Consider the following 26911-nt stretch of genomic DNA (forward strand, 5'->3'; position numbering starts at 1 on the left):
ACCCAGCAATAACATTTCTGGAACTCTCGAAGTAATCAGTGCTCTTTAATCGCTAAACAGGATGGGCTTCTATTAGAGAGATTACAGTAAAAAATAACAATCAGCTCTCTGATGATCCTGTGAGGAGGGAACGGGTGGGGAGGAGTAGATTTGGCTGAGGACAAGCCCAGACTTTCGTCACAGGGACAGACCAACGTGTTAACACAAAGGGAGAACACGGGAGCATCCTGCACCGTGCATTTCAGCCACAGATCACATGGCCCCTCCGCGAGCCCGGCCGACGCCCTGACCGCCCGGCCCGGCCAGGTCTCCGTACCTCTCTGCCCCGCCACCCCTTCCCAACTGCGGACATGCTGGGTGGATCCGGATCGCATGGAAGACGCAGCCTGGCCGCGCTCTCCAAGTGAGTCCTCATTTCGTCTCTTTGGTTTTTCCTTTCTTTTCTTTTCTTTTTTTTTTAAAAAAAAAAAAAAAACGAATTGTTGTAAAAAAAAAAAAAAATGTGGGAGTGGGAGGGGAGAGGAGGAGACACCAGGCAGGAAAGGAATGCAGTGAGTGTGTGAGTTTCAGACCTGTCTGAAACTTTCTGGTTTCCACTTCATGGTTGCTCTGATTCGCTGGTTTTTCTCGTTTCCATTTTAATGGTGGTTTGTGGACCATTTGCCAGGAGTTTATACCTAGGCACGGGGTTTCTGCGTTTCAAATACCAATCCATAAAGCATTGTGTTTCTAAAGGTCTGCTGTTAATTTAGACCTTAGCCCTCCATTCAGAGTGATCCATTTGCAGGGCTCAGAGATTTTGGCTAAACCACACATTGCCCAATCCTTAAAGTAAACAGCCAAAGCCCTCAATATACTGACCATCTGACTAAGACAGAACAAGACCCAGAGCATATGCTATTGATCAGGGAATTGTTCAGATAACGGGCTCCAAGGGTTTAGGATCATGAAATCCTGGAATGTTAAAGCCAGAAGGGAGGCCTTTAGACTCTTTGGTGTAATGCTCTCGTTCAACAGGCAGGGAAACAGAACCCAGAGGGGTAACTCAATTTACCCCAAAGCAGACAACAGTCGGTAGCAAAGCCATGGCTTTGTACTCTCATGCAAAGGGCCATTTTCACACTGGTGTTTATGAGGTTTGAAAAACTTACTGGGTCTTGGGAAAAGGTACCGCACAAGAATTAGAACACCAAATGGCCTTTCAGTAAATCTTTTCCATTTTTGAGAGTTTTGGCACCGATTCAGCATGACAATTGTTGTTCCAGTTGTTCCAGCGTTTGTACAACAGTTAATCAAATAAACAGAGGAACTCATCAGGGTCCTAAAAACAAGACCCATGTCCATTACATTAGCAGATCTCTTGGATAACTAGTTTCTGTAAGTGTGGTTATTCACATGGGACAGCTCAAAGGGACTGTAGAGGTTATCTGTATAGTATAGTGTTTATCAAACTTTTTTAAAAATCAAATTTAATCTTAAAGGGAATGCTATTGTGTGAAGGAGATGTTCTGGTTACAGAGAGAAGGTCTGGGATCTAGAGCTCCTCGTCCTCACTCTACTCTCCAGTCACAGCCTATTGCACAGTTGTACCCCACTCCTCATCCCTCTTCTACCCCCCCTCCCCTCCCTCTTCATCAAAACTTCCTTGGAATCCTAGGTCTCCATGGAACAGTTCAGAAACCTCTGATCTCATTGAAAGCCTTCATTTCAGATGAGGAAACTGAGGCACAGGAAGGGCTTGCCCAGGGTCACACAGCTGGTCCTCAATAGAGCATGGGATGCTAGGAAAAGAGCCCAGTGTAGCTGGCTGTCTCTCTTTCTCTCAACTCATGGTCCTGACACTTGTTTCCACTCCTTCATGCCTATGGTTCTATCAGTCTCCTTTCTCTGTGTCTCCCTTCTCTGTTTACTCTGCCATTTCCTAGATTTCAACAGCTATTGCCTCTCACTGGGATGGTTGTCATTGCCTGCCATCTGGTCCTCGGCCTCTCTCTCCCCCTTCTGATCCAGTCCCCTACAGACCCCACCCTTGAAGATAAAGTCCATTCTCCTTATTACAGCATTCAAAGTTCTCCATCATATACCTTCAATATTTCTTCCCATTCTGACTTCTGCCAGGGAGAATGTTAAAAACATTGCGGGGAAATAAATAAAAGATGGGCATGATTTTATCAGATTCTGCAGAAATGACAAAAGAAATGCACACAGGGATGTCGAGATTTGTAAAAAGTATAGAAGTACCTGATCTAGTGAAATAAGATCACTCACAGCTCCCCACGCTCAACATATACAAGCCACCACTGTTCTGGACTCATTCTATTCCCTACACAGGGAATACCCTCACCCTCCTGTTTCTGACCTCCTTCCTGTTTTGCAAGGCCCTGATCAAATGCTCCCTTCCTCTATAAACTTTCCTCATTCCTCACTTCTCTCACTCTAATAACCGTTGCCCATTCTTCTTTTATTAGCTTTGTACCGTCAATCGAGGAGCATGACGAGGCAAGTCTCAATCATTTTAGGAGGTTTATTTGCCAAAGTTAAGGATGTGCCTGGGAGATAGGTCTCTGCCTTTATCAGAAGACGATTTTGAGGGCTCCAAATTTAAAGGGGAAACGGCGGGGATATTGAGAAGTACACAAGGTTCATGTAAGTGAATCTGCATTTTTTTACATAAGATCACATAAACAAAAGGGGCAGTGGAAAAATGCGGAGAATCTGCATTTTACATATGACAACAGACAAAAATGGGGTAGGGCAACACTCAGATGTGCATTGGTGTCTGGTAGGCCAGGGTGACTGCACCTATAAAGATAAGCTGTCCATTTGCATGGCCATGGTGAAGTTTTAACAGCTCACTAGGAATGTCCTTGTGGACAAAATATGCGGGAGGCTTGTATAGCTTTTCACCTTGTAGCCATCTTATTTAGGAACTAAAAGGGGAAGACTTTGAGTGACCCAGTTCCCAGCTTGACTTTTCCCTTTGTCCAAATGTGTTCAGGGTACCAAAATTTAATTTCCTTTCACAGTACTAAAGTTATTGTTGAACACAGCTATCTTCCCTCCCAATAAATGGTACTTCACTTGAGGGCAGGAACGATTTTGAATCTTTGAATCTTCAGCATCCAGAACAGTGCTGATGCTCTAGAAATCTTCTTTAAGTTTCCTATTATTGAGTAAATCAAACTCAGTTCACCTTAGTTTACATTTTTCATTTGAGCTGTTTGAACACACAAAACCTTCACTCCTTTTGCTTTGCTAGACTGTACTGGGTTAAATGCTGAAACAGGTGCCCAACAAAATGAATTCTAAATTCCTTTGCATTTCTGTCAGATAATTGATCTCTGTTTCATCACCTGTAGAGCAAGATTGGCTGTGATTTTTTAATGAGGCATGTTAAAATTCCTGAATGCCAAGACCTACACGAGGGCCATGTTATTTTCAGGACCAGGTGTGAATGGTTGCTCAGTTATTTAGATTTCAAGGTGTGTTGAATTTGTTCCTACCAAGATCACTGAGAGATTCTGTCACCTGCAGTTTAATATTTTCACTGGTGCTTTTATCATTTTCCCAAAGCCTAAGGAAGTTTACTTCCAACAAGATTTAGGGTTTCCTGTAAATATTTGTTTTAGTCCATAAAGGGTCATTTTTCTTATAGAGAAGTGTGCTTTTATGTATCCTGCAGCTGAAAGTTAAAAGTTGTTTTGTGTGTGTTACATTTTCTAACAAACATGGAAGGGCATATAAATTGTAAAATCATGGGGTCAAGGAAACATAGGAAATTATTTAGTTCATCCCACTGTTTTCTGAGGGAACTGAATCCAAAACAGTGCTGGGAAATAAATAAATGATTGGTAGAATTTTTAAAGATTCTGCAGAAATGACAAAGGAAATGAACACAAGAATATTGAGATTTGTTAAAAGTTTAGGAATTCCTGGTTTATTCAATGTTATCAGGAAATGTAGCATTATAGTTATGCAGGATGCTAAATTTTGTTATATATATATGTGTGTGTATGTATTTAATGGAAACTCTTTGCCTTCATTAAAACAGATATTACAATGCATTTAAAACATTTTCAGATTGCTAGGAGTTGTCCTTAGGAACGTAGTTTTTTAATCATGCTGTAAAACAGTGATACCTCAGGGGATAAGACTCCCATCCAAAAATGGGTCCAGTTATTATGTGATGTCTTCCATCTACTTATTGATGTTTTTAAATCTCTTCTAATACGTATTAATGCGTCTGCCTCTTGTGGTCCCACTCCCTGTTCTGCTGTAGCCAAGAATAACAGGACACCCATCTGTTAGAATTATGTTCAAAGTAAAAATCAACAATCTGGTGAGAGAGGTCTTCTCTCTTACAAAGTAATGGGCATTTACATTTTGTGACTGTTGGTTTGTAGGCCAAACTGTTAAATGTAGTGAACTTCAAGTTTCTCTTCAAAGAATCAGTATGTCAGTATGTTCAGCTCTCTTATTCTTTAATTCTCCATTTTAAAGTTTAACTTCCCGGTTCTCTTTGCCCACTTGCTTCTAGTTTCAGTAAACAACTTTCCCTTTGCCCACTTGCTTCTAGTTTCAGTAAACAACTTTCCCACCAGTCCTAATCAGTAGTTCACATCTGTTCCCCTGGTCACCTGCTCCGTTCTGTCTCATCCTGGTCACCTGCTTTGACCTTTGACCTGAGTCACCCTTGGTCACCTGCTTTGACCTAAGTCATCTTTGATGACCTGTTCCTAACCATCCTTCCCACCAAACTACTCACCCTGCCACTCTGACTCATACCCCTGCCCTCTTTAAAATAGCCAGTCGGAACTGGCTTAGACTGTGCGGTCCAACCCTAGCCAATAGGGAATGACACAGCAGTAGGGGCTACCTGCATCAGGAATAAGAACTCCTGCCCCTCCCCTGTCCAGGTGTGCTCTTGCCATTGTTCCATCTTCAAGGGGCACCCTTTCTGCAGAAAGTAAAGTTTGCCTTTCTGAGAAAATTGCATTTACGTTTGAGTGCTATTTCTTTGCGGCACTGGAGGACAAGCATTTTGCATTTCTAACACTGACAAATTTTGCCTACTTTTTAGTTCAAAGAAAGGTTTTCAATGATCTGGACCCCTTATCTGGTCATGGATAAAATTGCTACTGCTGTTTATAGATTAAAAATAAGAAAGAATGGCAGAGAAATAGGTCACTGTGCTTTGCATGTATTGGGTACTCTATACATGATATTGCGGCACTGCAGGAGCAGTGGTGATTATGGAGGTGGTCTTGACCTTCTGTATTATGTGTCTTCTCTACAAATGGCCAGCCCACGCACATTCACACTGGTTCAATACCTGGTGGCCACAAGCCTTTCAAATCTGTTGATGCTATTTGCATTGCTATCTGCGTTTTTCCCTCTCCTTACCTTTGACCTGTTGAACCCTTGAAATGAGCCCTGCCTATGCTGCTTCTCACATTCCTCTCAGCCCATCAAAATCACTTTATAGAGACAGGCCTAACAGTGGCAAGAGGAATGAGAAATGGGGAAGAGGTCCTCTGTCCTCTGGAGGCGAACTTACCCCTGGCATTTTTAACCAGACTAGTGAGGATCCGTTTCCCTGTAGAAACACAGCTTCAGTTCTCCATACCAGCTTCAGACATACTTTGGGTTTAAAAAGGTGGTTGTAGGCTGGCCTGAGAGCCCGAGTACCATGTGTCATGGTGTTGAAAGTTTCAAAAGCCAATTTACAATGAAGGTCTTAGAACCAACCTCTTCGTAAATGTATTGCTGCCTGGATCTATTTCCAAGCCTAATTGAATTTTTAAGAGGAGTCTTTAGATAATCTGTAAACCCGATTCATTTAGTCATTCATTCAGCAAATACTCATTGAGGGTTTCGCATTCTAGTGAATACTGCTGTATTCACTGAGCATTAAGAACATCAAAAAGGACAAAGCACAGGCTCTGGCCTCAAGGGTTCTGTTGTCTTCTGACCTCCCACTCAGCTTAGCATTATCTACATCAGTGTTCTCAGTTTTCATTTCTTTTTTCCTGTGACCTTCTGAAATAAATGCATTTTATTTTGTAACTCCAGTACCTATACACTATATATGTATATACATTTGAAACAAAAATTTCACAAAACAGTGCTCACCCTTGCTGTGTACAATGTCATCTGGTATTTTCTATATGATTCTGTTTTCATTTTAAAATGCTGGTCACCCACTAAATAGATTTCAGAAGCTGCAGATGGGTCCCAAACCGAAGTTTGAAAACCACTGAACATACCACATGACCTTGGTATCTCTTGTCCCTGCCTTCAGGGCAGCTTAGGAAGCTATGTTGGCTGGTAACCACCCAGGCTGCCAGCTACATGGGTCAGCATGGAGGTTTTTTGTTTTTGTTTTTGTTTTAATTTAATTAGTTTTGGTTTTTTTGAGAGAAGGTCTCTGGTCACTCAGGCTGGAGTGCAGTGGCGCAACCTTGGCTCACTGCAGCCTCAACCTCCTGGGCTTATGCGATCCTTTGTGTGCCACCATGCCCTGAGAATTTTTTGCATTTTTTTTTTAGAGATGGGGCCTTGCTATGTTACCCATGCTGGTCTCAAACTCCTGGGCTCAGGCATTCCTCCCACCTCGGCCTTCCAAAAGTGATAAGCCTCCACTATCTCGGCTTACTGCAACCTCTGCCTCCCGGGTTCAAGCGATTATTCTGCCTCAGCCTCCCGAATAGTTGGGATTACAGGCATCCGCCACCATGCCTGGCTAGTCTGGAGGTTTAAGAGAAGTTTTTTTGGATGGGAGTCAGAGGGTGTGGATTCTGGTCTAACTCCTTCAGTAATCAGCACTGTGATCTGCAGCACTGTGATCTGCAGCAAGTCGCTTCAACTTGCTATGAAGTGGAGATGCTGATGCCTGCTCTGTGTAATTTACAGGGTGAGCAAGAACATCCAGTATCATAATGTGCATTAAAGTGTGCAGAAAAACATTAAGTACAGAGCACAGGCAAGTTATTATTAAACAGTCTTACTTTTACAATTTAATATCAGAGGAACAACTTGGAGGGACCATTTGTTCTTTGTAGATCTGGGAAAGGATTCTTGAACAAGGCTATAATATGATGCCACTTCATAAATGGAAATCTCAGGGTGGCATTTGTTTGTGATATTAAAACTAGGTTTGAATTGAAGAAGCTCAGCCAAGTTACCCTGGTCCCTCTTCCCTTAAATACTTTTTTCTGGTTTTATTTTTTATTTTTATTTTTTTGAGATGGAGTCTCACTCTGTCACCCAGGCTGGAGTGCAGTGGCGTGGTCTCAGCTCTCTGCAACCACCACCTCCTGGGTCCAAGTGCTTCTCCAGCCTCAGCCTCCCAAGTAGCTGGGATTACAGGCATGATTTTTGTATTTTTGTAGCGACAGAGTTTCGCCATGTTGGCCAGGCTGGTCTTGAACTCCTGACTTCCGGTGATCCACCAACCTCAGCCACCCAAAGTGCTGGCATTATAGGCATGAGCTATTGTGCCTGGCCATTTTTCTGGTTTTAAAATCAAGGAAGCAACTAGGTGGTCATTGAGTTTTTAAGTCATGAGCCTATTTGTAAAGGAGTGTGTTTTGCCTATTATCTGCTCTAACCCAGTAGATTTATAAACACTAATTTCTACTGTTTGTAAGACCATTTTTTATTAAAAGCAACTAATAGTTAATAAAAGCAACCACTAATAGAGATAATTTTATCAAGAAGAGTTTAAAACAGTAAACTTTTAGATCAAATATGGCACTTTCCTCGTTTATCTTTCACTTTTCCTTTTGTAACTATACTAAACCTCATCTTACACAGACATTGGTTAGAACAAATGCTTCTTTCTTTCTTTTTTTTTGAGACAGAGTTTCACTCTTGTTGCCCAGGCTGGAGTGCAATGGCACAATCTCAGCTCACTACATCTGCCTCTCAGGTTCAAGCGATTCTCCTGCCTCAGCCTCCCGAGTAGCTGGGATTACAGGCACCCGCCACCATGCCTGGCTGTTTTTCCATTTTTAGTAGAGACGGGGTTTCACCATGTTAGCCAGGCTGGTGTTGAAATCCTGACCTCAGGTGATCCACCTGCCTGGGCCTCACAAAGTCCTGGGATTTCAGGCATGAGCTACCACGCCCGGCCAGAATGCTTTTTTCAAGGCCTGCTGAATTCCTATTCGTGGCCTAATCTACCCTAGAGCTGTGCCTTACAGGCTAGCTCTGCCTGCTGCATTAGCTCTTCTTTTCTCTACCTTTTCATGTCTGTTTATTGATCTTTCTTTTTTGTTTTTGTTTTTGTTTTGAGACAGGGTCTTGCTCTGTCTCCCAAGCTAGAGTGCAGTGGTACTATCTCGGCTCCCTGCAGCCTCAACCTCCTGGTCTCAAGCAATCTTCCCACCTCGGCCTCCTGAGTGGCTAGGACTACTGGTGCGTGCCACCACTCCTAGTTAATTTTTAAAATTTTTTGGTAGAGACGAGGTCTCACTATGCTGCCCAGGCTGGTGTCACACTCCTGGACTCAAGAGATCCTCCTGCCCTGGGCTCGCAAAGTGTAGCGATGACAGACATGAGTCACCACACCCAGCCTGTTTGCTGATCTGTTTTTAAAAGGAATGTCTACATTCACCTTTTCTAGGACTCAGTTCTCCAAATCACTCTACCTTTCACTTTGTAAGTAACAGTGGGAAAAATAAAATAACAATAAAATAAAATAAAAACAAAACTATATTCACCCCAAAGAGAAGAAAATAATTGACCCCTTTTGCCCTTTAAGAGTGAAAACATTTGTTACACAAATCAGCAACGCCCACCAAAGGCCACTGCTCATCAGCTCTTAGTGTAGTTTCCAGAGAAAACATCCAAAATGCATAAAAGTGAAGCAGTTTTTTTATACTCAGCTTTAAGCTGATTTCATGACTGTCATATAGCTTCTTTGTAGATACTTTCTGCAGCTGTTTCATGAATGTTATGGTATGCCTGCTAATTGAATTGAAAAAGACTGAGTTCACACGGCTTTTGAATCAGTAAGCTGAAGCCCAGAGGAGTTAGGTACCCTGGACTGAAAGCAGAAGGGAAGGCTTTAAAGAGCAGCTGATTGTTCATCTTCACTCATAGCTGCACTGGAGGTTGCACGAAAGAGTCTCAGCACCCCTCCTGCCACCCAGGCCTAGCCCTTGCAGCACTAAATGGGTACATTCTTGACAAATAAGAAACTGGGGCCCAATACGCTGATTCCCACATCTGTATTTAGATCCCACTCATGACTCAGTGTATGACCACAAGCAGGTCACTTAATTTCACCGGCCTAAGTTTCTCCATCTGTTAAAGATGTCTATTGTCTGTCTTATAGGTGTAAATGAAAGGAACTAGCTATGCAAAGTACATAAACCACAGTGGATGCCTGATCAGTGTGACATTTCCATCTTTTCCCTTTCCCTCTGAACACTCCCCTCCCCAAAGACCCATGAAGAGAAATGGCATGATATCTTCTGCCAACAAACTGATAGATACTGGGGTGAAATCAGCGGAATTCAATTTGTGATTGGCATGCATTTATTAAAACATCCTTCTGCTTTCAGGAAAATTAGAGCTCTTTATTTCAGATGGAGTTATCTCATTGGCTTACTATTTAAAATGAGAATTTGTACCATTATACGTTGGCTAACTCTGATGTTAAAGGAAACTTGCTAAAAACTGATTTTTTTTTTTTGGCAAAATATAGAATTACTACTTTTCTCGGTGGGCCTAAACCAGATTCAGTGCCAAGAGGGAAGTAGGAAGAAGTAGGGTTTTTTTTGCCAGCAGATGCCACCAATCTTGAAGTATTCTGGACAAGTGAGGAGAGCATAAATTAAGACTGTTGACTTCAAAATCCAGATAAACTTGAATCCAAATCCTAGTCCCATCATCTTATCAACTATGTGCCCTTGAGCGAGTTACTGAATCTCTCTGAGTTTCTCAGTTGATTCATCTACAAAAAGAGGAAGATATATGTAAAGTGGCTAGCACAGTGCCTGGTGCTTACTCAGTGCTCAAGGGGTGGGAATGGGGGGAACGTAGGTGTTTAACAATAATTATTGCCATGAACTGGGTGCGTAGGAGATGCTTCTGGGTAATCACAAAAGCATGAGTGACTGTGATGAGTTGTATTAGTTTCTGAGGGCTGCTTTGCTTGTAAATTACAAAGTACTATAAGCCAGGTGTCTTAGAACAATAGACACTTACTGTCTCACAGTTGTGGAGGCTAGAAGGCTAGAAGTCTAGAATCAGGGTGTCAGTAGGGTCATGCTCCCTCTGAAACCTGTAGGGGAGGATCCCTCCTTGCCTCCTGTAGCTTCTGGTAGCTCCAGATGTTCCTTGGCTTGTGCCAACATAACTCCAGTGCTTCCATAATTTCGTATGGCATTCTCCCTCTGTCCCTTCACAGAGGCTTTGCTCTGTCTATGTCTGTGTTTGTGTTTGTGTCCAAAGGACACCAGCCACACTGGATTAGGACTCATCCTAATGACCTCATCTTGATTACATCTGCAAATACTCTATTTCCAAATCAGGTCACATCCTGAGGTACTGGGGGTTAAGACTTCAAAATAGTTTTGGAGGTGGAGGAGACAGTTCAATCCATCATCTGAGTGTACATACTTCTAGATTAAATGCAGTGAGCCTGGGCATTACCTCTACATTCTAGAATCGGCTGAGGTCTCCACACATTGGGCAAATTTCCTGCAACCTAGGGAGGCCTATTGTGAAAAATGATATTGTGATATTGGTTAGCTTTCTAAGTGAATATTTTCTCGTCACAAAAGAGCAAAAGTTCCCTAGACTCAAGCATAGGCAGGGACTTTCCTTTGAACCTCACTGAGTGAAGGGCAACCAGGAAGTATGTGTATGTCCATTCACCCCAAAGGAAACAGCCTTGCATCATAGACTGAGCCATCCCAGGTCTACATAAGTTCATACCATGGGGAATATTTTTCCTACTTGCTCTCCCTTTCCTGTATACATGTTCAAATGTCTGACATTAATGAAACATTCAGTGTGATCCAGGGAAGTATTATGAGTCTGTTTTTCCTGAATCTGAAGGTTTTGGGGCTGGGAGGGAGATCATGTAAACCACCCCTACTCCCAGGGAATGGAGTGGCTCTGTGATCCAGCTACCCCTTGGAGCCTAGGAAGGCTTACGTTTCATGAGCCAACCTTGGGGCTACAGGGAAATCTCCATCCAAGATCCCCAGATACCAGAGGACAAAAGGAACACAGCAAAGGGAAAAACTGAACCTCCAGAAGAATAAATTTACAATCTGCCACAGAAGGCATCTGAAAAAGTCAGGTGGGTTGCCACTTCAGTGTAATGAACCACTCACCTAAATAAATAGTACAAGGTGCTAGAAATTGTTGAAACATGATTATTAACAAAGTAGAATCCTTTAATCCTTAAACTGACTACTGTATTCCTTTCCTAGGGCTACCTTAACAAAGTATCACGTACTCTGTAGCTTAAAATAACAGGTTGTCCTTCAATAGGTGAATGGATAAAGGACTTCAGTGGATGAGTGGATAAATAAACTGTGGTGCACCCAGACAACAGAATATTACTCAGCACAAAAACCAAATGATCTATTAAGCCATGAAAAGACATGGAGAAAACATAAGTGCATATTACTAAGTGAAAGAAGCCAGTCTGAAAAGGCTGCATGCTCTAGGATTCCAACTAGGTGACATTCTGAAAAAGGCAACACTATGGAGATGGTAAAAAGATCAGTGGTTTCTAGGCGCTACGGCAAGAAGGGAGGGATGAATAGGCAGAGCACAGAGGATTTTTAGGGCAGTGAAAATAGTTGGTATGACGCTACATTTGTCCAAGCCCATAGAATGTACAATGGCAAGAGTGAACCCTAATGTAAGCTATGGACTTCGGGTGATTCTGATGTGTCACTGCAGGTTCATCAGTTGTAACAAATGTACTACACTGGCAGGGATGTTTATAGTGGGAGAGGCTATGTGTGTGTGAGACAGAATATATGGGACATCTCTGTATCTTCCTCTCAATTTTGCCATGAATGTAAAACTCCTCTACAAAAATAAAGTCTTTAAAAATAAATAAATCACAAGTAGGGTTGGTTCCTTCTGAGAGCTGTGAGGAAGACTCTGTTCAATGCCTCTGTCCTCACTTCTGGTGGTTTGGCAGCAAGCTTTGGCATTTCTTGGCTTGTAGATGCGTCACTCCAATCTCTGCCTTCACATGGCCAAGACTATCTTCCTGTGTCTCTTCTTAGCATCTGCCCTCTGTGCAGGTCTGTCTGTGTCTGAAACCAAATGTCCCCTTTTGATAAGGACATAAGTCATACTGGATTAGAACCCACCCTAATGACTTCATCTTCACTCAGTTATCTCGGTCAAGTCCCTGTTTCCAAATAAGACCACATTCTAGGATACTGGAGGTTAGGTCGTCCACATATCATTTTTTGGAGGACACAACTGAACGCATGACAAATCCTGAAAGATTTTAAAATTTTAATATGTGGTTTCATAGTTTAATTCACAAGCAATAAGTGGGATAGGCCAGGTGTGGTGGCTCACGTCTGTAATCCTAGCACTTTGGGAGGCTGAGGCAGGCGGATCACCTGAGGTCAGGAGTTTGAGAACAGCCTGGTCAACATGGCGAAACTCTGTCTCTACTAAAAATACAAAAATTAGCCAGGCGTGGTGGTGTGTGCCCGTAATCCCAGCTACTCGGGAGGCTGAGGCAGGAGAATCATTTGAACCCAGGAGGCAGAGGTTGCAGTGAGCCAAGATCATGCCGTCACACTCCAGTTGAGCTACAGAGTGAGACACCATCTCTAAATAAATAAATAAATGCAATAAGTGGGATAATTATTGAGTACATTTAAAATGCCAGCTGCCCATGCGTGGTGGCTCACACCTGTAATCCCAATACTTTGAAAGGTCGAGGTGGGAGGATTGCTTGAGCCCAGGAGTTTGAGGCTAGCCTGGGCAACATGGTGAAATCTCGTCTCTACGTAAACTAAAAAAATTAGCTGGGCATGGTGGCATACACCTGCAGTCCCAGCTGTTGAGAGGCTGAGGTGGGAGGATTGCTTAAGCTGGGAGGTCGGTGTTCTCGCCACTGCAGTCTGGCCTGGGTGACACAGTGAGATGGTGTCTTAAAATAAAAATTAATAAATAAAATGGCAGCTGGCTGAAGTTTGTTGGGGCAGGGAGGACAGCTGGGTCCTTCCCTCACAGGTAAATACCTGTCTAAAACCATTGGGTCTAGGCAGCTTTTGCTGCTTTGTGATCAGGAAGTATTTGCTTCTTAGAAAGCTAACTAATCTCCCTGCATCGAGCTCTGATCCATCAATTCTCCATGAAGTCTGGGTATTAAATCAGCCCCAAAGAAGAACAGAAAAGGGGATTATCCTCTTCCACTAGGACACATGCCTTTTTTGACATGGGAAGATAAAGCTCTCTGATGATAAATTTCCAAGTACATTTTAATGAGAAATGACATGGATTAAGAAAGTGATAGAGAAAACAAGAGATGAAAGGCATTCCATTTATTGGACATTTTTAGCCACAGTTCTCCTTGTACACCCCTCAAAAAAGAAAGAAAAAGTAATCAACAGGGAGGAACAAGGGGTCACAAAGAGGAGATAAGAATTTTCCCCTACATTTATTCTGCATTTCTCAGCCTTCTGTGGTGTTACTATCATCAATGAAAAGGCATTGAAGATCCTTAAGTTAGAAAAATCTTTTCTGCCCAATTCCCCACTTCTTGTTTGGAAACAATAACATGCTCTGCAAGACCATCGGGATGATGATGATAAAATTATAAAAATGGTGAACATTCATATAGTACTAACTATATGCCAAGCTACTGTGCTAAGTACTGTGCAACTATTAGTTCATTCAATCCTTACAACTCCACTGTGACTTCCGTGGTTAGCAAATGGGTTACCTCCATTTGCAGATGAGGAAAATTAGGCCAGAGGGGTTCACTCAGTTGCCCACCTCCTCTCTGCTTGGGCGTGTGTAAGACTGGTGCCTGGTTTTTGGCTCCAGGCTCGCTCCTGGTGGCTCCCCTGGTCTCTCCAGCTTAACATTTAATGAAAGTTATTCCCAGTGTTTTCAGAGCTCTAACCGCTAGTCTTTGAGTGGGTGAATCTGGCAGCAGCTATGTTATTACATCAGATCCTGCTTGATGAGCAAACTTCTCCTCCTGGAGGAGCAGGGCAGGAGGGCTGGAGAGGAAGGATCTAGCAAGAGACTTTGAGTTCTATAACTCTTTCCGTTAAATAACTAGCCCAGGGGTCTAAGTACTGCTTTATAGGCCTTAAAAAGAGGTCATGAGCGTACCTCTTTCCCCAGCAGGAGACATGGACTTCTATAAAACCAGACAATTATCTAACTCCATTGTTATTAATCTCACATAACTTTGTATGCCAATTCAAGGAAAAGAAACTTGGCATAATTTTGGACCTCTCTATATCTTTTTTTTTTTTTTGAGACAGAGTTTTGCTCTTGTCACCCAGTCTGGAGTGCAGTGACGCGATCTTGGCTCACTGCAACCTCGGTTCAAGCAATTATCCTGCCTCAACCTCCCAAGTAGCTGGGATTCAGGCACCCACCACCATGCCTGGCTAAATTTTGTCTTTATAGTAGAGACAGGGTTTCACCACATTGGCCAGGCTGGTCTCGAACTCCTGACCTCAGGCAATCCACCCACCTCCGCCTCCCAAAGCGCTGGGATTACAGGCGTGAGCCACTGCGCCTGGCCGGACTTCTCTATATCTTAAGTTCTAACCCCTGCCCTGTCAAAGCCAGAGAACTGAGACCTGGAAAGAAATGAATGGGCTTTGCTGTCGTGTAAAGAGCCCTGACTTTGGGGTTGGCCGGGTGATGGCTAAAATGCTGTGTGTGTAATCCTGGGCAAGTGATTTGACTTCTCTGTGCCAGGTTTGCTCATCTAGATTGTAAAATAGAGCAATCATGTCTATTCAGTGTTGTTCTAAGGATGAGATGAGATGTATCTGCCTGGCACCTTGTAAGTCCTGCACAAATGCAAGTTATCACTGTTAAGTAAGCTTCACTAGCCTGTAAAATAATTTGTTTGACTCACTTATTCCAAGTAAGATTGGCTGGACGTGTACATTCTTCTTTATTTAAAATTATCAACGTTAGTGTTCATTTTTAAATAGACAGTGGCTATGATTTTTAGTTTTTTAGCCTTACAAATGATAAACCTAGAACTTCAACAAGGAGTAAAATTGAGCAGGTTAGGTATTCCTCACTAGCAGCATAACCCCAGAAGGGTGAGGTGATTCCTGGGGCCTCCTACAGTCTCCTAGCGGCCCTGATACCCTTTGGTTAGGGGTCCCCAGGGGAAGTTGAGGACTTAAATTCTCTCTAGTAGGCTTCAGAGCTCCTTATTTGAGTGGAACTGTGACATCTTGGAGAAAGAAGAGAACACCACCAGTCAGAAAAGCCCACAATTGTAGTGGTGTCCTTGTTCTGAATACAAGTCACCTAACTCCTCTGAGCCAATTTCCTCAACTATGAAATAGAAATAATAGTGCCCGTCTCACAGATACTATAACTATGAAGATCCAGTTAGATCGCATATACATGATGAAAGTGTTTTGTAAAAAGTTGCCATCTGTTTTTGCTTGGATGGACCTGAGTTCATGAGTTGGCTCTGAAAACAGCTTACCATGAAACAGGATAAGATTAGCAAGACGGCCTTGCTGACACAGATCATAACAGGGAGATGTCTCATTGTGACTTGGAAGCTGCACTAATATCATTGAAAAAAAAAAAAAAACCTGGTTTAACTGTTGGTTGGTACCTTGTGAGAAGAGGAAGAAGGTGGTAAGAACTAAGATCAGAGCATAGTAGAGAAAGTAGCCCTGTAAACAGAGGAGAAGCAGAAAGACAGAAGGGAGGACAGAGCTTTTATTTTGCTTCAGGCTAGAAAGAAAAAAAAAAAAGCACATTACAACTCTACATTCAGGTGTCTGTCCCAGGTCCTAGAACTGGAACAGACCAGCCAAGCCCAACCCTTCTTAAAAGTAAGACTAGGTGCTTCCCGATTATATATTCAACTCCCTGGGAGCATGCAAGTAAAATTTCCTTGATGGCATTTCTAAGTTTCAAACATATTCTTCCTAAAAATGCATTGACAAAAAATATTAGGATTGTGTTTTTTTGGTTTGGACTTTAAAAAAAAAAAAATTGTTTTCCAAACCATAATTGTGGCCTACCCCAAATGGATTCTCCTCCCTGCAGTGAGGATTTCATTTTTCCAGTCCCCCCGCCTTTTCATTTTTGATGAACTACACATGTTGTGGGAGCCACTCGTGGGCCCTCAGACACGAGCAATCCCTCTGGCCGCTGCCAGTGTCCTAATAAGGGAATGAACAAGCGCCTATTGGTGAGGGAAGGGGAGTCAGGCGGTGGATGGTATTTTTGCTGATTGAAGAGGATAAGGTGTGGTTTGGCAGGTATCTCATTGGTTTGGCTGGCTCCAGACCTAGGTTTTTTCTCTTTTTTCAGTTTGAATTCTGTAGAACAGACTGCTAAGAATTGTTCTTTTCACAGATGTCTAGCTGAGCCTTGGGAATATCATGCTGGCACAGTTTATCTCTGTTGAAAAAAGACAGGAATTTGGGGTTGTATGATGTTTTCATTAAAAGAGGTTGAGGTTATAGGTTAAAATCCTCTCGGTCACCAGGTGATGAAGGTGATATTGGACTTGATCAAATTTCATCATGGAGAGAACAAGGGATATATCATTGGGTATATTTAACAAATGTTTAATAAGTTTTAAACATTTATCTTTGCAACAATATTAAGTAACACCTTTTGCTTATAAATATTTATATTCTCCAGTTTTAAAATAATAAACAAAAAGAGCCTGGCATTTAGGATCATAGTGATGCGTTGCTCATCTACTTCCTGTCTGATCACTAAATGCCTGCCAGTGACTCCTCTCTCTGCTCTATTTTCTGAATGACTCGACACTGCCTTTTAACTTAACTGCATCTGGTCCACAGTGTTCTTCAGTCACTCATTATGCATCAGTGTTTCTCACATGAGCTGCACACTGGAATCATTTGGGGAGCGTTAAAAAGTTCTAATGCCTGGATAAGACCTCGAGCAGGATTCTGGTTTAATTGGTTTGAGGCATGGCCTGGGCATCAGGATGCTTAGGCATTCCCCCAGGTGATTCTAATGTGCAGCTAAGGTTGAGGACCTTGAGAAGCAACCACTGCTCTGAATGCATCCTCTATTGGATCATCAGGCCCCCTAAAGGGCCAGGCAGTTTTTCTTCTTGACATTTTGAAACCTCTCAAGAAAATACTATATATATATATACACATATATGGAACAAGTTAGATATATATATGTGTGTGTGTGTGTGTATATATATATATGAAACAAGTTAGACAGGTTTCCTCTCAAGTCGGTAGATTCAGTTCGGTTGTTTAAAACTCCACAGTAGAGAATTGTGTTTTCAACCAAAATCAACTTCCAGACACATGGATATTGTTTAAACTTTATTTTCCATACATATAAGGAGTGAAGTACTCTACCAAGTAATTGAAAACGGTATCCATTTCAAAGTCATAAGTAATGAGGTGAGATTTTTAATATTTTCTCTGTGTCCCTGCAAGTTATTCATCCCTTAATATTTACTTTACTTAATACATACCTCTTATTTTACTTTTTCTTATAATATTAAGCCAACTTCACATCCTGGAATTGTGAAATTGCAGTAGCAAGGATAGGATGATATGATCAAGAAATGTAAAACATTTTTTCAGATTATCAATTTTCAAAAGTAAGAGGATATGGAAGTGCAGTACCAGCCGTGGAGAGAAGTTTGGAATTTTTAAAGAATTGTGGATTAATCAGGTGTCTAGAATTACTCATAACTCTCAGCTTCCTTACTGGATATTTCATTACCAAGGAAGAAAGCTCATTTAGAAATTCAGGAATGCAAAGGCCGGGCGTGGTGGCTCACACCTGTAATCCTAGCACTTTGGGAGGCTGAGGCAGATGGATCACCTGAGGTTAGGAGTTCGAGACCAGCCCGGCCAACACAGTGAAACCCTGTCTCTACTAAAAGTAAAAAAATTAGCTAGGTGTGGTGGCAGGCACCTGTAATCTCACCTACTTGGGAGGCTGAGGCAGGAGAATTGCTTGAACTGGAGAGGTGGAGGTTGCAGTGAGCCACGATCGTGCCATTGCACTCCAGCCTGGGCAACAAGAGCAAAACTCAGTCTCAAAAAAAAAAAGGAAATTCAGGAGTGCAGACTGAGTTGGGAATATAAATTAGAGAATCCTCACCTTAAAATTTACAGACAAGTTATAAACATAGATGACATTATCCAGGGAGCATATGTTGGATAAGAGAAGAAAGGAGTTGAGGAAGAAACCCAATAAAAGGTACAAAATAAACTACAAAATAAATTTAAAAACAGAGAATCTCAAAAAGGATGATGTGGTCAACAGTGTCCAAGCTCTTTGTGGGATCAAGTAAGACTGAGAGCCCAAAGGGACATTGGACAATTTGTCTCAAAGGACAGCTTAAAGAGCACAAGCTCATAACACAATGTCATTTTGGAGTTAGAGCTACTAATACCTGCAACAAAAATATTAAATATAGTCAACATAGTGTTCCGATATATTTAATAATGGAACTGAACTGTTCTTTTGATATTTTGATCAACTGGGCAAGTGATTAAGATGTCTGGAACTAAAAATGACTAGCCCCGTAGAGATCCATCCCAAGATGATTTTAGGTCAACTACCAAGTAGGTTAAACTAACTGATAAACCTAACTCTGAAATTGAATGTAAACTGACAAGACAGCTCATGATAGAGTGGAATTAACTATTTTGGGCTATTAATGACTTATCCATTGAATTTCAGAACGAATTTTGGCTACAGCACATGAAAATATTTCCAAAGGACTGCTAAATCAAACATGCTCAGTTTACCTAGTTGTACTGAGTTCTTTTTGCTTTCCACAGACATTGCAAAAGGCCAAAACTAACACTAGGCTTGATAGTGAAAAGAGAAAGAATATAAGAAATTTGCAAGGGAAGATGGTGCAGGAGGAATTATGGAGGTAAGAAGGCATGTGCTAGAGTTGCAGGAAAATATAGAACAGCTCTATTCATGAGCCAAGCCAAGGCCAATCACATGACAATAAAAAAGGCTGATGGCACATGCACACACTACACACACACACACACACACACGCACACACACACACGCTCTTGAAGCAGGCAAAAGTCCACAGTCTCATTGGAATACCGGTTGACTCCGTTTGACTTTAGCACCTGATCATTGACTAGGTTCAAAAGTCAAATACTTTTCCTGTCCATAATCATTTGGTCTTCTTAATAAGTAAAATATCCATTTTCCAGCTCTGAACTCAAGGGGATTTTCTGTATATAGTTGCAACATAATGCCATCTCCAGAGAAAGTAGCATGGGAATGAGAAGCAAAGAAATGCATTAAAACATTTGCATTCTGGTCCAGTGAGCAAAATGCACCAAGAACCTACCTAAGCAAACACTGGCAAGAAAGTCTGTGGCTGGTAATTGCTTCCAACTACTGGCAGGAAGAAATTGAAAGAAGCGCAAAGTGTTGGGGGTTCTATCTCCTGTATTTTTTTTCTAAAATTTCTTCTGTCTCCAAGCCTAGCTTTTAGTAGGCTGCCACCATCACTCCTCGGTTGGTTTGCTATGGTTTTGTCATGATGATGAAACTGAAACCTGAGAGGTCATTTCTTTTCTTTTTTTCTTTCTTTTTTTTTTTTCTTTTTTTGGTGAATGATCAGATGATCACCTTTACCTTCTGGAACTGATGGTCAGAGAATGAGCTCTACAGCCCATAACAACATGGCAGCAGGCATAGCCAGGTATTCCAGGTTCATATCCATGAGCCAGTATGAAGTGTCTGCTTTTAAAGCCACTCACGAAACTTCCAATAGAGTGTATGTGTGCTCTGTGTGTGCACACGCTTTGGATGACCTTCTCCCGCTTCTGTTACTGAGAGAAGATAAAGCTTTAATAACTTTAAACACCATTTTTGCAGTAAATACTCATGAGCCTAGCATAGAATTGTCAGCCTTTCTCTACACATGGATTGGAGTCACATTTCATTGATCTGCCTTTTAAGGAAGCACTGTTGTTCTGTATTTGACACTAAAATTTTTAAGTCTTGGAGTATTTGACCTTTCCATGTTCTGATTTAGATGAATCCCCATGAGCTTAGGCAGTTCACCTCTTATTCAGGTATAGGTTAGCCTCATGATTGCTATTGCTTTGTGTTTTAATGCCATATGCCTTTCTTGACTGCAGTTACTAAAAATACTTATTAAATACCTGCTTTATGCAAGGCACTTCGAGAAGGGTGCTAAAAATGTATAAAACATGATTCTTGCTTTCAAGAAACAGATGCCATAATATGGGAGATAATACACAAGTAACAGCAATAGAGCAATATGTGATAAATAACTGGAACAACCACAGAGATTTCGGAGGCGTTAAAGAGCTCCTTCTCGTTGACTTCCATGACGGAAGAGTGTAGCATTTGAGCTGACATTGAGGGACAGATAAGTGGGGTCATGGTAAAAATGGAGAGGAGGAAAGAACCACTTAAGGAAAAGCATAATCAAAGAGGGCAAGAGTATATAAAATGAAGTTAAAAGAAACAAAAAGAAAACTTTGCTGATATTCTTCATGCTTCCTGGCACCAGCACCTTCCCTCAATTTCTGACCCCATGTGACTGGTCCTGAGAGCATCACACAAAAATAGCGCCCTTGGAAAAATGGAACATGAGTCGCCTGCACCCCCAGAGGGGAGAACAGTGGGGCCTTTGCTTGGCCCTGTCTTTTCAGCATTCTGTGACTCAAGGCAGTTTACTTGTAACTGACTGGATAAATGGATTTACCAGTGGTAAACCTTATCTAGTTTAAACATCATGAAATAGACCTGTACTGAGAAGGATTTCTGCAGAAGCTGCAAGCAGAGGTAACACTAATAATGCAAACCCAAGACAACGCTGACACTTAACACACGGAGCGGACCCTTATGCTTGTGAACGCAGACCGGTGCGTCCTTAGCCTCACACTTTACGTGTTCCTTTCAGCAAAGGTGAGTTTCCAGCAGAGAGGGGCAATCTCACTGCTTTTCAGAAGAAACTCATGAGTGGATATATCTTTTGGAAAGTGGCACCATTTTTTTGTTATTTTGTTGGTGGAAAAGATGGAAACATGTAACCTATCAAGACTATCATATCTTCACAATCCACCTTGGAAACATTTTCTAATGTATTTAAAAATCTCCCCAGTGAAGAATTTCAGTAGATTTTGAAACTGTTTATTTAAAACGTAAAGTTGAAACAACTTGGGATTACTTTGAACTGGAACAACTGATTGACATCAGGACAGACAATTTTTGATACAATTTTCTAGGCAAATTGCATCAAAAAATTGTGCATGGTTAGTGGGGCAGATTTAATATATTAGTACTGTGCTTCCACCAGTCAAGCCAACAATGTGTTTCTTTGTATATCTTTGGAATTAAAAAAATTAAGTGGGGCTAAGCGTGGTGGCTCACACCTGTAATCCCAGCACTTTAGGAGGCCAAGGCGGGCAGATTACCTGAGGTCGGGAGTTCGAGACCAGCCTGACCAACATGCAGAAACCCCGTCTCTACTAAAAAAGCACAAAATTAGCCGGGCGTGGTGGCGCATGGGTAATCCCAGCTACGTGGGAGGCTGAGGCAGCAGAATTGCTTGAACCCAGGAGGTGGATGTTGCAATAAGCCAAGATCATGCCATTGCACTCCAGCCTGGGCAACAAGAGCGAAACTTCGTCCCAAAAATAAATAAACAAATAAATAAGCTATGACTGTCATTTAAAACTAAATGCCAAAATAAACTGAACTTAGAATCAGACCTCCACATTATCTATTACAATGCGTTGAGCCAAGATTTTTCAAAAATAATTAGTTTTATGAACATTAATAAATTAAATTTAACATTACTTTAAATATATCTTTGTTTTATTGTCATTCTATCCTTTTAAGTTTCTGTTGTGTTTTGTAATGTCTACATTTAAATAACACTACATGTAATTTATAAATGACTATACATATACGTATAATGTATATGTATACATGCATGTATATGTATGTATACGTATACATATATGTACACATAAATGTATATATCAGTGTTAGTGGCGTATGCTTCGTTTTTAAAATTGATTGTAGTATAGTATGAAAAGACATTTAGAAACCATTGGCTTAGATCATGGATCACCAAACTTTTTTGTAAACAGTCAGATAGTATATATTTTCAAATTTATGAGCCATACAGCTTCTGTCATAATAACTGAGCTCTGGCACTGAAGTGCAAAACAGCCATAGATGATAGAGGTGTGGTTGTATTCCTATAAAACTTTATTTGCAAAAACAGAGTGAGCTGGCTTTGGCCTGCAGGTCATAGTTTGCCAGTCCCTGGCTCAGATGACTGAAGCTCTTTGTTAATCTCTAGGGCACCCTAAGAAAGCTTCCTATTGTAGAAAGAAAACAGGTATAGGAACTTGAAGACCTGGGTCAATCCTGATTTTGTAATTACTTGTACGAGTCACTTCTCCTCTTAGATCCCAGGTTGCCAAGTATAAAATATAAAGCTTGAATTCGAAATAACCTCAAAATTCCTTCTAGTTTCATTAATCTATCATCTTAGATGCTCACTACCTTGCCACGATTTCAGCTGGGCTCTGAATAGAAGCAGAATAAGTGAAAATCCAATGTAATACAAGGTGGGCAAGGTGAGTTCAAGAGAGTGGAAAAGGTGACAAGAATCAAAAAGGACAGAAATTCCATTCTGAAAAATGGAAAGCCACAGCTTACAGCTCTTGAGGAGTCCTCCATGGTGCTACTGTTCTGAATGACTGTGGGACTTGCTGAACTGAAGTCTCCTCTTGCAGCTAAGATGGATGGGGTCCTTGATATGGGGTAGCTGGCCCTAATTTCTTTTATTTCTTGGGGAAAGCTGCAGAGTGAGATGAAACACCTGGAGTAGAGATTGAAACTAGAAAATGTGTGCTGCCCTTCCGGGGCTCCCTTCCACAGGGCCACAGCCTTTGGAAGGAGCTTATACTTTGTTAAATGATTGGTCTGCTCTTCTCAGTTCTTCGGAGCCATCTTTCTGTATGCGCCAAGTATGACTGGCACCTCACTAATGGCCTTCATGCCTTCCAAGCCCTAGCCAGATGGAATAGTGTGCTTTTCCATAACCATATTTCCCGATTCTGCAACCTTGCTATTTGAGCTTTCTGTATGTGGAAAGGTCCTCTGTCATCCCCCCAGCTCCCAATCCTAGCCATCCGAAAAGAGCCAGCTTGAATACCACTTTCTTTATGAAGCCTCTTCTGTTCCCTTAGCTGGAATTGCCTTCTTCCTCCTCTAAACTTTAAATCACTTTATCTATAAGTCTCCTCTAATATTTACCACATTGTACCTATTATCACATTCTTAACAGGTCTTAACATCCCTACAGATTATGAACTCCTCTCAGGGGTTGAATTCATCTTGGCTTCTGCCCTCAGTGGCTTGAATGGAGTAAATGTTCGATAAATGTCTATTGAATGGATGTGCTAATTCCAGCCACCTGTGTCTGTTTCCAGGTTATAGCAGCAAGTATTACCTACTAGCATCCCACAACTGCAAGTTCACACTCCACCTTGGTATCTGGCAGATGGTTCTGAACAATGGTTCGCCACCTCCTCCTCGGAACCTAGGCCCCCATGCCGCCTCCTCACAACCTAGGCCTCCATGCAGCCCCCTTGCTGCCCAGAGCCCACCACTCTGATGACAGTTCTGAATCGAATTGAACTGTCCTTGCCTCCAAGTCTAGATTCCACGTGGATCGGTCAGGGAGAGGAATGTATACAAGAATAGCAGCCCATAAGTCAGTGCCAGTGCTGTAACTTTGTAAATCAGAATTAATGGACTTTTTTTTTTTTTTAAGTCAAGTCAGTGATCTCCACCACTGAAGCAGTTCCTCCCGTATTAGGTAACAAGTTTAAGGAATTCGTGATTACATTGGTGATCTAGTCAGAAGACAGCATCAGCCTTATTGGTTTGTAATCTAATCTAACCAATGGATTAGGATGGAGTTGCCTCGTTGGGATAGAAATCTGTTCCAGGACAGACAGGAACCCTCAAGTCATTTAAGTGCTGTCGAATGTCTCTAATGCTCATGCTTCCTCTCTCAGAGTCCTTGTTCCCTGAGTCTTAAACTGTTGGTGATTCTAACTCAATTTGCACACACAAATGTAGGTGCTTAGTTATTTAATACTATTCTATCTGTTGAAACATTCACATTTTTATAGGGGTCTTCTATTAACCTAAAGGGAATCTGTAATCATAGAAGATTCTACTTGGTTTGGTTTGGTCAGGCTGGCTTTTTACCAAATCACAACAAATGGGTGTTTGCTTTTCTCCCTCCACGTTGAGCAGGCCCTGTGTTAAGCATGGTTTCCACTGATTTAGGAAGATGATCTATCAAGAGCAGAGCAGACTCCTTGACTTCCTTTCTCAACAGTAGGGAGATGGGACCCGTGAGCAGTGGTTGGCTGCCAAGTCCCCTGCAAGAATGAATATTCTCTCTAGTGGGCAAAGCATCCATGATTTGGTCCTTCATTTCCCATTTCCTGTCTCCACTCAAGGTTTGTCTTTCTACTTTCTGCCGCTTGTACACAAAGCTCTCCAATGCTAGCACCTGGAGTGGGGGTATGAACCAACTGGATGTTAGATAGCTATGTGCAGGACCTCTGGAGTCAGGCAGGTAGGGTTCACTCCATTCTTATTAGAATGGCAGTGACTTCTTCACTAGCAGAGCTAGCAACAATGCCCCAGTGTCAAATCTATCATATATTACAGTTTCCTGTCTGAAGAAGAGATGAGGGGTACAACAGGGAGGAACAAGATGGGAGGCAATGCCACTCGAGTGGAAAGGAGCCCTGGGAAGGAGGAAATGAATAGTAAATCTTTTTCCAATTAAGAAAAATGAGAGTGGAAGCAAAAAAGCTCCAGAGGGCACTTTTGGGGGAGGGAAAGATCGTAAAAGGCCTGTTATGAAAATCCATTACCCATAAATTTCCCCACATTAAGCAGAGCCTGTCCAGAGAGGATGTTGAGAATTCACTCAGCTGACACAAGAAATGTGACTTGATTTAGCAGCATCCACATGCCGTTTACCGTTTCCATTGGCATGTCTGCAATACCACTTTCCCTTGCAGAGATCTCCTTTAATTACTCACAGGCTTATAATCTCCATTTAAGGACATCTTGCTTTCATTTTCCAATCGCTTTATGTCTTTTGTCAGATGTCTACCGATGTGATAGTGGTACCATAATTTGAAGCTCAACCACGTGAGATTATGGACTTTAGTATTGCATCACATGAACATTTCAGATTTGGGGGTGAGACTTGAACTTCTAGATCACTCTAAATATAAGACTCATCTAAAAGGAGTTCATATTTTTTACATTTGAAGAAGACAATGGAAATTCCTCTTTCTAGGAGATTGTCTTCGGATATGAAAATAACGTGCTTGTTTATATACCTGTGGTCAGATGTCATTGCATCCAACTCAGCCAGTAGAAATGGAGCAGGTGTGATTCAGTTGCATATCCAGATCTAGACCTCTAGGCAAGAGAAAGAGCTAGAAAAATATAGTGCTGCCAGCCATCGACACCTGGGTCTGAAGTGTTTCCTAATGTTTTATTTTCTTTAAACGACTAAGCCCAAGGTTTATTATTCACATCTACTATGCACATTAAAGCAAGATTGTCCTTTACTAGATAATAGCAGTCAAAGAACAGCTCCAACTCAGATTTTACTTTTGATTGACAACATTTTTTAAAAGCCTAAGTTCATTGAGGATCATATTTATTTAAAATTCTTCTTCTTTTTTTTTTTTTTTGAGATGGAGTTTTGTTCTTGTTGCCCAGACTGGAGTTCAATGGCGTGGTCTCAGCTTACTACAACCTTCACTTCCTAGGTTCAAGAGATTCTCCTGCCACAGCGTCTTGTGTAGCTGGGATTACAGGCACACGCCACCATGCCCAGCTAATTTTTCTTTTGTATTTTTAGTAGAGACAGGGTTTCACTATGTTGGCCAGGCTGGTCTCAAACTCCTGACCTCAGGTGATCCACCTGCCTTGGCCTCCCAAAGTGCTGGGATTACAGGTATAAGCCACCACATCAGGCCTATTTAAAATTCTTACTCATTATTTAAGACTCTTATAAACAAAGAATTCTAGGTTGGGGATGAAGAAAAGGTAAAGTTCATGAAAACCCAGGTAATAACTGGGCTTATCTTTTTTAGTCACATTTATACCAGTTGAATCTTAAATAATGATGGAAAGAGAGGAAGGAGCTTGGTTATTTTATTTTAATCATCTTCCTGGCCACTTAAGCATTCATAACCCCTTTTCATTCATTTCCCCTAAAGTCTAATTCAAGTAACTAAGTCAGGAGCAATAGATATCTTCTCCACCATCAACCCTGTCTTTCCTTACATATTCTTTGTAAACATTTATAAATTAAAAAGTGAATGTTTGTATCTGAGCAAGCTTATTGATTTAATAGGTTGGGGTAGATGGGGTGGTGCAAATTCTGTCCCCGTTTGTGTCAAGATGAATAGATTTTAGTTTATCTTAGGAAACTGTCAAGGAATTATCCTTCCAAAATTCGTATTTACTGGGGTTGGCAGATGCATTATTTGTTTTAAAAATAAATGTGAGAAAAAGAGGAACTCAATAAAAGACAAATCCAGTTTCTGTTCATTTTATTTGTACTGAATATCACAAACAATTTCTGGACATTTTA

The 26911-nt window shown here is 41.5% G+C and overlaps 1 protein-coding gene across 5 annotated transcripts in view; it reads left to right on the forward strand.

Moving 5' to 3' along the window:
* Window positions 1-26911, forward strand: part of CALD1 (caldesmon 1) — a 197256-nt gene that overhangs the window by 115375 nt on the left and 54970 nt on the right. For 2 of the 5 annotated variants that reach the window (XM_011941230.1, XM_011941233.1), the window contains exon 1: window positions 130-403. The exons of the other annotated variants lie outside the window; for them this stretch is intronic. In XM_011941230.1, the coding sequence (XP_011796620.1) occupies window positions 351-403 (53 nt within the window). In that variant the 5' untranslated portion in view covers window positions 130-350. Of the gene's footprint in view, window positions 1-129; window positions 404-26911 lie in introns of those variants that run through there. 5 annotated transcript variants of the gene reach the window in all.

This window comes from Colobus angolensis, unplaced genomic scaffold (genome assembly GCF_000951035.1).
Source record: "Colobus angolensis palliatus isolate OR3802 unplaced genomic scaffold, Cang.pa_1.0 Scaffold2, whole genome shotgun sequence".
Taxonomy (NCBI): domain Eukaryota; kingdom Metazoa; phylum Chordata; class Mammalia; order Primates; family Cercopithecidae; genus Colobus; species Colobus angolensis.